The sequence below is a fragment of the Lates calcarifer genome, linkage group LG3 (assembly GCF_001640805.2).
Source record: "Lates calcarifer isolate ASB-BC8 linkage group LG3, TLL_Latcal_v3, whole genome shotgun sequence".
NCBI lineage: Eukaryota > Metazoa > Chordata > Actinopteri > Centropomidae > Lates > Lates calcarifer.
Genome location: NC_066835.1, coordinates 15,193,145 through 15,207,447, shown reverse-complemented (window position 1 = coordinate 15,207,447; position 14,303 = coordinate 15,193,145). Strand labels below are relative to the sequence as shown.

The following is a 14,303-nucleotide window of genomic DNA, read 5'->3' as shown; positions in this document are numbered from 1 at the left end:
TTAAAAGGCAACAGTATATAATCAATATAATATCAAATGTATAATCTTTATCCGTTTGTTCTTAGTCTTCATTTATGCTATATTGTGTCAAAAAGAACCGTTAATACGGTTGCATGGATCATTTACGATATACTATATATCTCGCTGGTTTACCGTATTGTAAAACTTCACTACACATACTAGACTTGAGTTTTGTGTGATTTAACAGTTCTTGTCTGTCCATGGATGGAAAAAAACAACACGAAAAGCCCGCTCAGGCACTTTGAGGTGACCAACGAATTTTCCCCGCCCTCATTGTTACGTTTTTAGATTTCATTGGCTGAGCATGCCGAATAATGAAAGCGTATTGGCAATCAATCACTGTCAATCATTTTGGGGGCGTGTCCTCACGCGTCGTTAGGGAAAGCACAACCGGCCCTTACAGTTCTGACAAGTGTCACCGGCTCAGTCTCATACACACATCAACCGGCATTAAAAAAGAGCTAACGGTGGACAGAGGACCGGCGGCAGGTGGAATGGATGAACCTTCGGAACAAATGAGACCCCTATTGAGAACAGTAAGTCCCCGCCCAGCACAGTTAACCGCTAGCCCACCATTGTATTTGTACGGCTCTTTGTCCGTGTTTGCCCCTTGTTTGCCAAGCAGCCGTGGAAGTGATGCTTGGGAGTCAGACTCTGTGAGGCACCATCCGGCGGCCTGCTATTGTTAGCCGGCTTTCTACTTCTGACACGTGGCATGGGTACAAGTTGAGTCCAGGTCTCTTTTTTAAGTCAACGAAATCGTTCATTCAGATATGTATTTCGTAGACATGTGTTTCCCCGTTGCTCAGTTTTCAGTTGGTTAGTTAGCTCCTCTTCATTTGTTCTCAGACATTAGTTGCTAATGAATTAGCCGGGCACGAGCAGAGTCAAGCCTGTTCAGTTAAGTTTTAAACGTTATTAACCGTGGTGTCCCGTTAGCCGTAAAGTCAGGTCAACAGTGTTTGCCACTGCACTTAAATAAGCTAAAACTCTGGTGTTGCCGGAGTAGGTCTGACAGTAGTTTATAATGTCTGTAGTTGATTAACGGTACATTTATTCTCACGTTCAACAGGTACACCCGTCCATTGCTTGATCATATGTGTCCCAGCCAGTCAGTTGATAAGATCTGCCGGTGCCTTTACTGAAGTAAAAAATTCATTTGCATATCAAATGCGTCCAAAATAGCTCTACTTTTCATGTGTAACATTTCCAAGGCAGAAAATGCTGCTAATTTTACTGTGAAAGCTTGTGCAGCCAATGAGGAGAAATACACATGGAGCCAAAAGAGAAATTATTTTGCACAATATAGGATACGTGATCTACAGTAGGTTACATCTACCAGACTCTGTCTGTTATGTTTTCACTGAGTTGTGGCTGACAGGAGAGACTCACTTCCTGTCTGTTGGGTGTAACCTTACAGTCACAGATGGGATGATGAGCATCAAACACTCTGCAGTGTTAACAAGCCCAAAAAAGAAACTGGTTGCAGAGCTAAGTTTAAAATGCACGCCAAATTTATGACATCAAGGCCGGTGTAGGGTTGTCCACTACAGTGTGTGTGTGTGTGTGTGTGCGCGTGCGTGTGTGTGTATGTGTATGAACATGTGCATGCGTCTTAGAAAACTTGACCTCTCGCGGTTCAATGAAAAGAAGCTGGATAGCTGCCTCTTTCGTCCCAGAGGCACAGAAGTCAATGTGTCCACTGTGACATGGGACCCTTGAGACAGTAATTCAACTGCTTGGTGCCTAATAAAGTCTCTGGGTTTATTAACTGTCTCCCCATCAAAATGCACATTGCAAAGAACATACCATTGTTAGGATTTGAGTCAGACATTTAGCTGCTGCTTACATGATTAAAAATTAGCCAATCTGGTTTTAACAGGAAACCCTTGTTATTTTCAGGCTAGCCAGTTGACCACTGCTTTTATTAGGAGTGTTTAAAATGTAATTTTGAAAGTGAAACATTGCTGTTCATTGTCTGTAGTATTTGTAGACGGCTTCTTACAGGGCTTTGACTTTATGTGACCAGTGCTGGCCTAAATGTTAGAGATGAGTTTCTTGTAATTTTCTAATAGAATGGTTTTAATGAGCAATCCCTTTTCTGTTTTGCATATTTAAACTGTTAAATACGCAAAACACAGCCAGTAGTATACTCACAGTATGGTGCACTATGAGTGCATAGTTGCCAGAGATTAGACTCATCAGCACCACAATCAAATACATCATCTGGTTTCACTTTTACTGTAAAGACTGTGGTTGACTGCAAAGAAAAGGCTGGGGAACCCCACAGAAAGAAAACAGAAGAATTATAATTATAAACAGTAGCAGTTTACAATTTTCTATTTAAAAACATTTTAAACATTTATTTTGAATCCATGCATGTTTCCCTCAAAGGATTAGCCTATCTTTGTATTTGGTCCATGTGTCATATTTTGCCTAATACATAATTTCTGTCATTGACACCCTGATCCCTGTACTGCAAGGGCTAGTGAGTGTTTTGTGAAGTTGATTCACCATATGGCATTGCTTTGAATGGGTAATTACACAGAATGAGCCTCTGTGCTACTCTGATGGTGCTGTTTGTTTGTTATACTATTATGATAATACTATGATAAAAATAATTCCTACAGTACATAGCTATAGGCTAATTAGCGTACACAGAGAGCCTGTTTGTTTATATTGTACCAAGTCTACTTTCTGTAGGAATTAAATGTACTTTGAGAAAGTTGGATGTGATTAAACAGTACAACAGGCCACAAGCTTTTAGGTGCTTTTTGCAGGCAATGACAAGGCCAACTACATAAAATAGAAGTTGACACATGTACAGTATGTGCCATTGCCCTAAGCTGTATTTCAGTTTGAGATATTTTTGCTTATCCACAGGAAGGCAATATAGTTGGCAATGTTTTCTAACTTCTCTGTGGCTCACATTCACACATTTCAACGCATTTGTAGTTGGGAACTGCTCTGTAGAGCTACAGTCTTTCCCTGGAGGTAACCTAACTTGCCTTTATTTAGTTTCCCATCAACAGTAGCTGTGGACCCACTTTTTTCCAACCAGTTCAAAGTTGCAACACTGGATCACAAGCCTACTTTGCTAGTGTCCAGATAACTGCTGGAAGGTCTCTGACATGAGCCCTGCTGACTGTGACTGAAACACTGACACGTTGAAGCTTTTGTGTACAGAACAGTGCTGTTGGATATAATTTTATGAATATAAAATACAGAAAAGCAGATTAAAGGACCCAAGATTGTACTACTCTAAATAGTACAATCTGCTGTTGTCTACCATTTCTACTGAGAGGATCTTAAAGCTCATCCAATTATAGGAGAACTTAAGAGACTCATCAACCTCATTATGCTGCTAAGCGTGGCCTGACTCCTGATGGTTGCATGTAAAGGGGTCTTGGTTTTGTGGTGGGTGGTGGATGGTGGATGGGTAATGGATCTGAGACACTGAGAAGTTGGCCTTTGTTCTCCAAGGCACTGTCTTGTGTATAAACACCATGAGGTGCAATATACAACCCTGTGCCAAAGGAAATCTTTCTGTTTTACTTTATGTATGGATGGATATGTTTAAAGCTGATTATTTGATTGACAGACAAAAAAGTAATCTTCAACAATTTTGACAGTTAATTGAGAGTTTTTGTAATTTTTCAAATGAAAATGTCAACCAATAATTGGATATTCACACCCACTTCATGCAGTGATTGGACAGGTGTGTAGAGGTGATAAAGTAAGCAGGGTTTGTACTCTCTTTTTCATTCTTTACAAAACTATTTCTGACACTTTTTATCAACAGATTGCAACACTATGAATGGCTTCCACAAGATACTATCTGAACATTCTGTGTGCAGTTGTCAAAAAACATTCACCCTGCCTTTGAGTGCAGCTGTTAAGAACAGCTGTAACCACTTCTGATTTCCAATGTGGTCAGTCGACAAGTTGTACAAACCAGATGTGTTCTACCATAACCCAGCCCTTATTCTGTTGTTTTCTATGTCATGTATCATTGTAAACAAATAATTTGAGATGTTACATTCAGCTCTGTGAAGCTGGAAGTTTTGTGGATTCCTAATGTTATATAGCTGGGTGTTCTTGCAAGTTGCATTTGAACTTATGTGTTTTGTACATGCTGGAGATGAAAAGAGGCTGTTAAAATTTCATCCACAGCTGCTACTATAACTGATTCACAGATATAACACAAAATACTATAGGATGCTAATAACAAATGTAATGGATGTAATTTTCCTTGTTGTTTTTTTTTAATCAAAGGAAACTGTGAAGCACGTTATATTTCATATTGCAGAGCAATTCAGCTGTCAATATTTAAATTACTGTGCTTTACATATTTTAATATAGGTCTACAGTAGCCTGCAACAAGGAAACATGGACAGAAAGAAATGTTTTAACAAAGTGTTTCTCTGGGGTAAAATTTGCATTTGATTTAAATTTTTCCACAGACTCTGCTGGGTTTTCCAGTAACAACATTACAGGCATGGCTCTGCTTTTTTCTTCTCTACTCAGTGCTGGCCATGGAGACATGGCTCTTGGGCTGCTAGTTGTTGATAGTTGTACTTGTCAGGTCTTTGGTTTCATTCACCAGCGCATTTCTAGAACTTCAACTTTCCATGGAAAGTAAATGCTATTCCCATTTTTAGCTTTAAACTTTGAAAACAAGCCAACACATACTGTATTCTGAATTATACAGTTATAACAGTGTATAATTGTAATTATGTAATTCCACCAGTGTAGACTACTGTATAAAAGTTGTATTAAAGAAGACGTAAAACATTTATTAAGTTAACTGATTTGTCAGCAGACAGAAAATGAACTGGAAAATACTTTGCTAATCAATTAATCATTTAAGCCCTTTATCAAGAAAAAAGACAATACAATTTATATTCCTCAATACGATAGTTACCTTAATTTTAGGTTTGGTTTCACCTTTGCCTTTATATTTTGTGGTTAGTCTATTTGGAGCTGATGTTTCTGGACAGGACTAGGACTCCCAGTGTTTCCTTGAACTATAAAAATAGATTCTTTATATACTACTTAGGTTTCAGGAATATGTTCTTTTTGCCCTACTCATGTAACAGTTCTTGTTGTGGAGAGGAGACAAATGAGCTTCTTTGTGAAAATTACAGGTTGTTGAAAGACATGTCCAACATTGAGGCCATGATAAGAATTGTGAATGTCAAAGTCAAAGGCACACAGGCAGTTGGAATCTTAATGAATACATGACTATCTGTCTTTTTTCAATTCACTGCACCCTCTAAGGAATGTCAAGCCCACACGTGTGCTTGTTTCTATTTATCTGTGTTGGGGGTGGCTCCTCATTTGTGACCTGAATACCTCAGTGGGTGAGCACTTGCGTGTCCTCCAAATGTGTGTGTCTGTCCTCCGTGTGGTGTGTATGTGTGTGTTTTTTAAGCTCTTGGCTGGGCGAATAAAATATTCATGGTGGCATGGTGGGATTGGCTGCTGAGCAAAGAGCGGGCTGACAGGGTAGAGCAGAGCACTGTGTGTTCTGAAGCAGCTAACTCCCTCTCTCTCTCTTGCTCTCTCTGTATAAAGAGATGAGCGGAGGAAGAGGTAATAGAGGAGTGCGACAGCGTCTCTGTTAGCGCTCAGCACACACACACACACAGACACCTTCTACAACAGAGATAAGCGTGAGAAAGGAGCTGGCTAACGTCCCTCGCTGCCTTTGCTTTGCGGATGTTTTAGTCTAAATGGACGAACAGAGCGAAGGGGAGCATGTGCTTACGGTACGTCTGGTCCTGTGTGTGTGTGTCTCTGTGTGTTCCTAACTGTCATGGTGTGCACTTGAACAGGATCCAGCGTGTGCTGTGTTATTGGTGTTTTTGTGTATATATTGGTTTGTCCTCTTGTGTTCTTTTACAGCAGAGTGGTCTGTGCTAATGAATGGGGCAGGTGGTCAGTACATTTTGACCAAAAGGAAAAAGGCAGGGGTGTGAGGATGAGGGGGATAAGGTGAAAGAGGATGTGAGAAGCTGTTGCCTCATCGGACATGCCTCTTGAAATGGAAACATTTCCTTTCTACTCTTGAATCGCCTCAAGGAGCAGGAATTAGAGGAACCCGACAGAGACAGTTATGGCTGCTTGAAGGAGCGGGACAAGGAGAACAGGAAGGAAGAGAGGAGAGAGATGAGGAGTGTCAGGGAGAGGAGGGTGAAAAATGGGTCTCCTAAGGCAGCTGAATCCAAACAAGGTGCATGCTGTCTATAGAGATTATGTTAACTGACTGAAGTCAAATTAAATGAAATGCTTGTTATTCAGTCTAGCTAAAAGCACAAAGTGTGGAAGTGACTGTGCCCACAGTGGGAGCAATGAGGAAGCAAGGACTGTTAAAATCAGGAACACACATATAGAGAGAGGAGGAGGCAGAGAGAGGGCATGGTTTTCATCTTTGTGTTTATGTGTGTATTTCTGTGCATATTTGGGAGTGTTGATTACATTCAGTGGAGACTATGATGAGTATGTTTGTTTTGCCAGGTGAAATGTCTTCACATTTGTTTAAACTATAACATCTTCACTACATCTTCACTCAGGAGGCATAGGATACAGGACACCAGCTTCTCACTGCCTTAGTAGTGCCTTGTTCAAACATGTTGAAGCTCCAGGGAGGTAAATAATTGAATGGCTAGCAAGCAAAAGTCAGCAAAATATAACTGCCTGATCAAATTATATACTTATTATCTCTGTGTTTATGTTAGTTACCTAGCACCTGCTAAGCACCAATGGATGTTCATACCTGAAAAGACTTTAACCAAATTATGTAATACACATAATACATGCACATAGAGTATAATGTACATCACTTAGTTAGAAGTCATCAGTAACCTCTCAGTAGTCTGTTTCTTATATCTATGTGTTTTCTGACATAATTGGTTACATAATTTAACAATAATTGGAAGTAAATATATGGCAATATTCTCATCTGTAGTGTGTTTGTAATTGTGCATTTGGCAGTGTGAGGCAGAGAGATATTCAGTAATCTCAAGGGACAGGTCTCTCACTATGTAACACCTCTCTTACGTCAGTCTCCATCGATTGGACTGGGTCCCAGTAAAGCAAGGCTGGCAAGGAACTGAGATTAGACAGAACCAGGCCTGTTGGCTCATTTGGTGGCTGGTTGTTTCATTCACTGTCTGGTTGGCTGAAGAGGTGTTTGGCTGCTGTGTGGCTTAATCACTCCCACACAAACATACTTACAGAAGTGAGGTTAACACACATCTTGTCAATGAATAATAAAATTACTGTAACGTGTCAAAAATATAATACATGACTCTTTGAAATTAAAGTTTTAAATAGATCCAGGACCACAAACACTTATCTTAACAAATGCCATAGAAGATGGATGCTATGTTGATGTTATATTCCCAACTGAAGCTGTTTACATGTATCTTCAGAGAAGCACCAACTGGACACCAACTGGCCAAGCATCAAAAGGCTTTTTTGAAATGGGCTCATAAACAGTTTAGGTATACTTCATACAAAGCCTTTTTCAAGCATCTTCAAATCTTGATGACAAACAGCTCAGGAGATATGCATGAATAGAATTTTCCAACAAGTCAATCTAACTTTGCTCATATGACAGCCTTTATGTTATTCTTGAGAAATCATTGTATGAAGTTCAGTGGTGAGCTCACTCTAGTGTTTTTCTGTGTGAATTCAACACACAAGATTAGAGAATGAACACATGGTAAGCCTTGTGTTTACTCTTAAAAGTTCATGTGAACTGTAAATCCCTACCCCTTCATAAACTTAACGCAATTGTGATTTTACCACCTAAGCTGTTGTAAAAGCCAGAGAAAATCCTCATATGCAGGCAGACTTACAGTAATGATTGTATTTGCCTCGCAGACACAGCATGGAAACTATAGTAGATTGTGGAAAGTACACAATAGGTCTGTCTGTTTTTTTTATTAGCAGCTTTATTAATTATTGAGCATGGCTTTCTGTCCTCTCTCCTATGAGTGCTCATAGAAATGCTTTTTCACCAGTATTAGCCAGCTGTACGAAACACTGAATTAAGAGTGCTGACTGTTTCAAATCTGCAGCTGGATTTTAATAGGCCTCCACATAAAAATTCTTTGTCTGCTTCAAAAAAACACAATAGAACAAATTAGCCCAGCATTGTTATAACTGCATCTCACAGTTATTTTTTGGCAGTTTTTGATGTTTGTTTTGGTAGTGAAGCCCTAGTGTCACTTAATACAGACAAATAAGACATTAATATATAAGTGAGGATCACAATGCAGGAGTAGTTTGAGACATTTCTTTAGCTATCCTCATGCTGTTTCACTGTTGTGTTAAATTGGTTGGAGCAGAATCTGTTGTAATTGCCATAAATCCAAGCTGATGACTGCTTCTTCTCCCTGTAAATAACTATTTAGTTACTATAAACATTTACAGTTTACATTTACATTTCAAGTCTACTGGTGGTGTTTCATACTAAAAAGACAGGACCTTTGTTGTAGCTTAATTAATAGGAACTGGGTTGTTTTAAACCACTTGGTATCATCATTTTTTTCAAAATCATATTGGACTGGACATTGGTGGTTCCTGACTGATTTGTTTGAGAGCAGCTAAGTGTCACGGTGATTGTAAAAATCCCATAATTAGTTAAATAGAGGACAAAGGGGCAGGACTAGAGAATAGAGAGATGGGAGCTGATGGAGAGTGACACTTTTCATGGCTTGATTGTGCTGGCACTTGGCAGATTGCCTGCTAGTGTTGCCTACCTCTCTCTGATTGTCATTTGGACCCAGCTCTCAACTCATCCACATTTGTCCCCACTAAAGAGTTTTGAGCACGTCCAGACAGGGCTTACAGTATCCTCCACCACACTCCATGCATGCTTTAAGTTCTTCTGAACTCACACTAGAGGTGACGTTATGCTCCCTGGTGGGCATCTAATCAGAAATTCCCCACCCTGCTGGACATGTGTTTTGAATGTGGTTGGGAGAGGAGAATATAGCACATCCCATGAGTAATGTCTCTGTCATGTGGGAGCACATGTCTCAGTGGACACTAACAGACCAGGAAACACTGTGTTTACACGTGCATCCACAGAAGTTTCTAGATTAAGCTTATACCATAGTTATGTTTGAATTCAAGGAAATATGTGTCCATCTATCTTTGTATCTTTATCACTATCTGATATTTATTGTATAATTACTGTTCTATTGATCCAGATCTACTTAGATCATTTGACCTGCAGCTTATCATTCAATAATTTCAGACAGCTTTTATGGCATATTTAAAAAACATCATACTAATTAGTGCTAGACACACACAGACTGCCTGGATCCACACAGGAAAGAGCACAGGGCGAGGCATATATTGTCAATGTAGATACAGCCAGAGACACATCTGCCCTCTTTCAACAGGCCTCTGTTGATGTCACTATATGGCAGCTTTTCTTACTCAGCTGACAATTCTTCCACCCTCCAAGCCCTCCCCACTGGCACTGCTCCTGTAGCCCAACCACAGCTGTGCTTTGTGGGCATAATGGCCAATCGGCTTTCTGGCCTGGGGACTCGGGGGTGACAGACTGGGGGTTTATTTTGGACAAAGCTATGTGACATGTTGCATCATGTGTCCTTAAATTGTACCAAGCAACATGGGGTCGAGGGCACACCTGACTTCAACACGTGCAGGCATGACAACAACATGCACAAACTGCATGATAATGGATGTTTGTATGTACACAGGTGTTAATGCAGTAAAATTAACAGATTTGTGGATTGTGGTATTTTAAGAAGCTTAAGAATAAGAAGATATTTATGAAGCAGGAATAGTTTCACACCAGCTTTGTGTGCCCTGCTTGTAAACATTGGTTCATGTGATTCTTGCAGAATTGGAAAAAGGCCAAAGACTGATGGACCAGAAATGTTGGCCTGATGTGATTGCAGCTGAACACACATTCAATCTGAGACCCCAGACAGTTCCCAGTGCTTCACAAATGACCACCAGGAACCAGTTCAGTTTTAGTCACCCTTGGTCAGGTTTACTCACCCTTGGTCTGTCGTCAGGGGGAAGAACTCCAGTTACTGGAGAGATTAATTTCTTCCTGCTCTTTTCCCTCTCTGCAGCTGAATTATTACCACTCTTCATCAAGGCACTGTCAGAGAGCAACACAGCTCATTATCATGCAAATCCTCGAGCAGCTGAGGAACGCACACACAAACACTGGCTAACAAGTGCACACACAAACACAATCACAGATGGCATCATTCATCGTAGGTGGGGTTCTAACAGGAGAATGATTATGGTAATATATGTGTGGAAATCTGAATGTCATTAAAGACATATTCAAAGTAGGAAGCCAGAAATGAAACAAGGAGAGCAGTAGATGGACATAGAGGATGTGCTTTCCATCACAAAGAAACCTCAGTGTGTCAGTGTGACTGACATGTCGGGGCTAAGACACTAAAGGTCCTGATAACATGCCCGTATCATGTATCCTTCCAGCATGTGGCTAACATAATCACCTTTTGTTTCCGCTCTCTCCTGCTTGGCAGCAGTGCCTTTCTGTGATTGGTTGAAGGGACTGAAAGGATCCTCCAATTGGGGGTTGTATTGCATCAAAGTGTTTGTCCGTGAGGCAGGAGAACAGTGGATTTGTATTTGTTGAAATGCTGCCTGATTATGTGATGTGACTTACATAAGAGACTGAATGTTAGACATATTGTAAGACTCATTGAAGAATAATAATTTTGGGCTCAAGTGAAATAAGAGCTACAGTAAACAGAGCAGCAACCTGCCTCAACCTGTTATAAAATCATAAAATTTCAACATACAGGACTGAAAGAAACTGTAAGATATGATCCCCATTGGTCATTCAGTTGTCACAAACTTACTGCATTACAGTATCCCTTATTCAGCCAGTTTTTATCAGCATGTCAGTCTCACTCAGCTCACTGTCCCCTGAGGTATTTATACACCCTATATGAATGTGTGCCTAAAATAAGCTTTTCCCTCCCGGTCTCTATACATCATGCTTAGTTGAAATACACACTGATCATAGAGCCAAGCCTGCCTGACTTCTATTGATTCTCTGCATGTGGTCACTCTTTGTGGTCTTGAGGTCAACTGGAGTTATTAGGATTATTCAAGCTGCGATACAGATTTCTCACAAATGTAACTCTGCAGTATGTCACAGGTTTATTGGTTGTGATATGACATGGGGGGGGGCACAGTGACCTCTCCCAGCACATTTACTTCTGTTTTGGCCACACATGCAGCAGTAATTGGAGACAGTCTGTCTATGGCTGCCTTAAATATCCTGGCACTTATAACAAGGTTGGTGATTGGACCAGACCAGGTTTGAGTTAAGGAGGTTTGGGGCTTGTGTGTGTGTGTGTGTGTGTGTGTGTGTGTGTGTGTGTGTGTGTGTGTGAGTTTTGGGGTGCTGATTTAGTTTAAAGGCTAGAATCAGGATTTGGATTACCTCAGGTTAAAGGTTTAGGTTTATTATAAACTGCTGATGGTTATAGTTTATATATAAGTGAACATACCAAGTTATGTGTGTGTGTTTGGGTACTGTTTTAGGGCACTATAATTTCATAAAGAATATTAATAATGTGCACCTTTGCTTCTATGTATCATGAAAGCTTTATGTCCCCTCTAATTGGATCTTTCTATCTGTTAATGTTTCCATGACACTGATTAATTATTTTGAGGTCATAACCTCTTTTTTAATGATGTTGCCATGAAACTCAACCCTCATTGCCTGAACCTTAACAATGAATATGGTTTCCAGATACAGACTAATTAATTTGTGGAAAGTAACACATAAATAAACCTCCATGAACCAATAATACTTTGCTGTATTATACATAGTATACACACTATGTTAAAGGCAATGATCAGCAGTTAATGTGCAAGATAAGCAAGGCATTTATCACATATCATATCATGTTTGTCAGAGATGAAAAAAAGATGAATTATCACAGTCTATTAATCATTAATTACACCTCATTGCATTTTTGTCCAGACCATGGTCCAGCTGTTTGTCTTGACTGCCATGGTTGAATGTTATGGAAATAAGCTGCCTGTATTTGCCATGTACATAATGAAGATCTAAAGTCTCTTTAAAATAGATAAATAAATATTTTGAGTCTGACCTGTCCTCGGTGCCTTTCTCTATCTCTTTTGCGCTCTCTTTCTTTTCTCTATCTTGTCGTTGTTCTCAGGGTCTAGATGAAGAGGCGATAGTTGACCATGGAAAGACCAGCTTCACCACTCACACAAACTATGAAAAGGATGATTTGGAAAGTAAGTGTAAAGCCATCCAGATGAAAAGTCCTGTAACTATGTGTTTTCTTATGTGATCCTAACTAAGCCAACACACATTAAGTGGGAACACTTACTAGTTAGCATCACATATACTGATGCTTATTTTATTGTCATTCAATCATTCACTTGTGGCTGATCAGACTTAGTCTCAGATACACAGCTATGGAAACCTGAGACACCCTTTATGATGATGATTTTGTTGCTTTTGATTTTTTGCAGCAGGGCAGAGGAATAAAACAATCATATCATTCACTGACTTTCACTGAAATCTCACGAGGATCAAATGGATGATGAAATCAACATTTTACAAAATTCTCTTTTCCGTTCTCTATGATATTGATTTTCAACTGTATATATTATAGAGCATGTGATTGGCTAATAAATAAAATAATTGATGATATCAGATTGTGGATGGAATATAAGATCTAAAGCGTCTGTGCTGTTTGTTTGCAGAAAATGCAGCAGCACCACAGACATTATTACCAGCACAATATCTCCCTCAGTTGTTAGCTACTTGCCCCTCTAACCCCCCTCCAGCTCACTGCTCTCTCTTTATGTGAGTCCACCACACTTCATATCCTCCATCCTCTGTTCAATAATACCTCCATTTATCCCATTCTCTTCTTTTGTGACACCCCTGGAGCCCTCTGCTTTCTGTCCAACTAGCTGTCAGGTTTTTTTTCTCTCCATCCTCTTTCATCTCCCATGTCTTTTCTCTCTCCTCCTCTTACCCTCTCCCTCCATCTCTGTTTCCCTCCATCTGTTCCACTCATGTGTAGGTTCACTTATGCCCTCCTCTCAATGCTGTATCTTGGTTTCATTCCTCCTGGGTTCCCTCTGGAATCAAAGGGAGATAACTTGACTGTGAAAAATGAGTATTGGCAGTGTATGTAGGGCAAAAATAGGGTGTTTGTATCTCAGAATTCAGTTCCTCTGTGGCAGTGACAATAATGAGAGGAAGTAGATAAAACATTTTTTTTGGGGGGGGGGGGCAGAAGAGTGAAAAAGTTTAATGCTGTTCTCTGGTTTCCTTCAAGTTGGATATTTAGATCACTCAAAGCAATGGAAAGAAGTTCTTTATCTTCTGTCTCAAATGTTAGTGTCTATTTTACTCTAGCTGTCAACAACTGTATTCCTGGAACAGTGATACTTTTATATTATTCTGTGACTTCTGGGAAGAGTTTTACTTGGAATTTTTGCTTCAAAGGTCTATTAGTATAATTGCTTACAAAAACAGAAATCACCAAAAAATTAGTCTTCAAGTGACATCTTTTTAGTAGAAAATTGTCAACATGTACCTATCCCATATACATGGTATAAGCTTTGTTTTTTTGTACAGAATAGGTACAGAAGGTAGACAATGAAAGAAATTGTAGCAGTTATGTATATTTGATATATTCATTAAGCTATTGTGTCTTGTTCAGGAAAAAATACTGAGTATGTTGTTTCAAATGACATGAAACTAAATTATTTTTTCCTTTGTCACCTAATTAGTGATATTCTGAGTTACTTTGTATCATAATAGTGATAATGCAACTGAAATTGTAATCCATACTTCTCCTTTAGGCTGTTTTACCTCTAATGTTTTTCAAAATACTATTCCTGCTTTTCTATTTTCCTCCATTTTCCCTTTCCAGTTTGTGTGAGAGACACAGTAGAGGGAAAGCTGTCTGAATTGCACCTTTCTTTTCCCCAGGCCACAGAGCAGTGTACGTAGGCGTCCATGTTCCTTTTGGAAGAGAGAGCAAGCGGAGGCATCGCCACCGAGGACACAAACACCACAGAAAGAAGAGAGAGAGAGATTCTGAGGAGGGGAAGGAAGATGGCAGGGAATCCCCCTCTTATGGTTGGTCACTGTTTCGAACACCAAGCCTACAGTGAATGTCATAATGTGTCCAGTTAAATAAACTGGAGGCACACCACTCTTGTTTCCATTTTACTCTCAGTTCCAT

General features: G+C 39.7%; 1 protein-coding gene across 17 annotated transcripts in view; it reads left to right on the top strand.

Moving 5' to 3' along the window:
* Positions 1-332: 332 nt before the first annotated feature.
* Positions 333-14,303, top strand: part of LOC108889082 (sodium bicarbonate cotransporter 3) — a 39,852-nt gene continuing 25,881 nt past the window's right edge. For 16 of the 17 annotated variants that reach the window (XM_051067729.1, XM_018685403.1, XM_051067753.1 and 13 more), the window contains exons 1-3: positions 333-557; positions 12,249-12,330; positions 14,048-14,197. In XM_051067729.1, the coding sequence (XP_050923686.1) occupies positions 336-557; positions 12,249-12,330; positions 14,048-14,197 (454 nt within the window). In that variant the 5' untranslated portion in view covers positions 333-335. Of the gene's footprint in view, positions 558-5,498; positions 5,793-12,248; positions 12,331-14,047; positions 14,198-14,303 lie in introns of those variants that run through there. The other variant, XM_051067741.1, reaches the window with a different exon arrangement.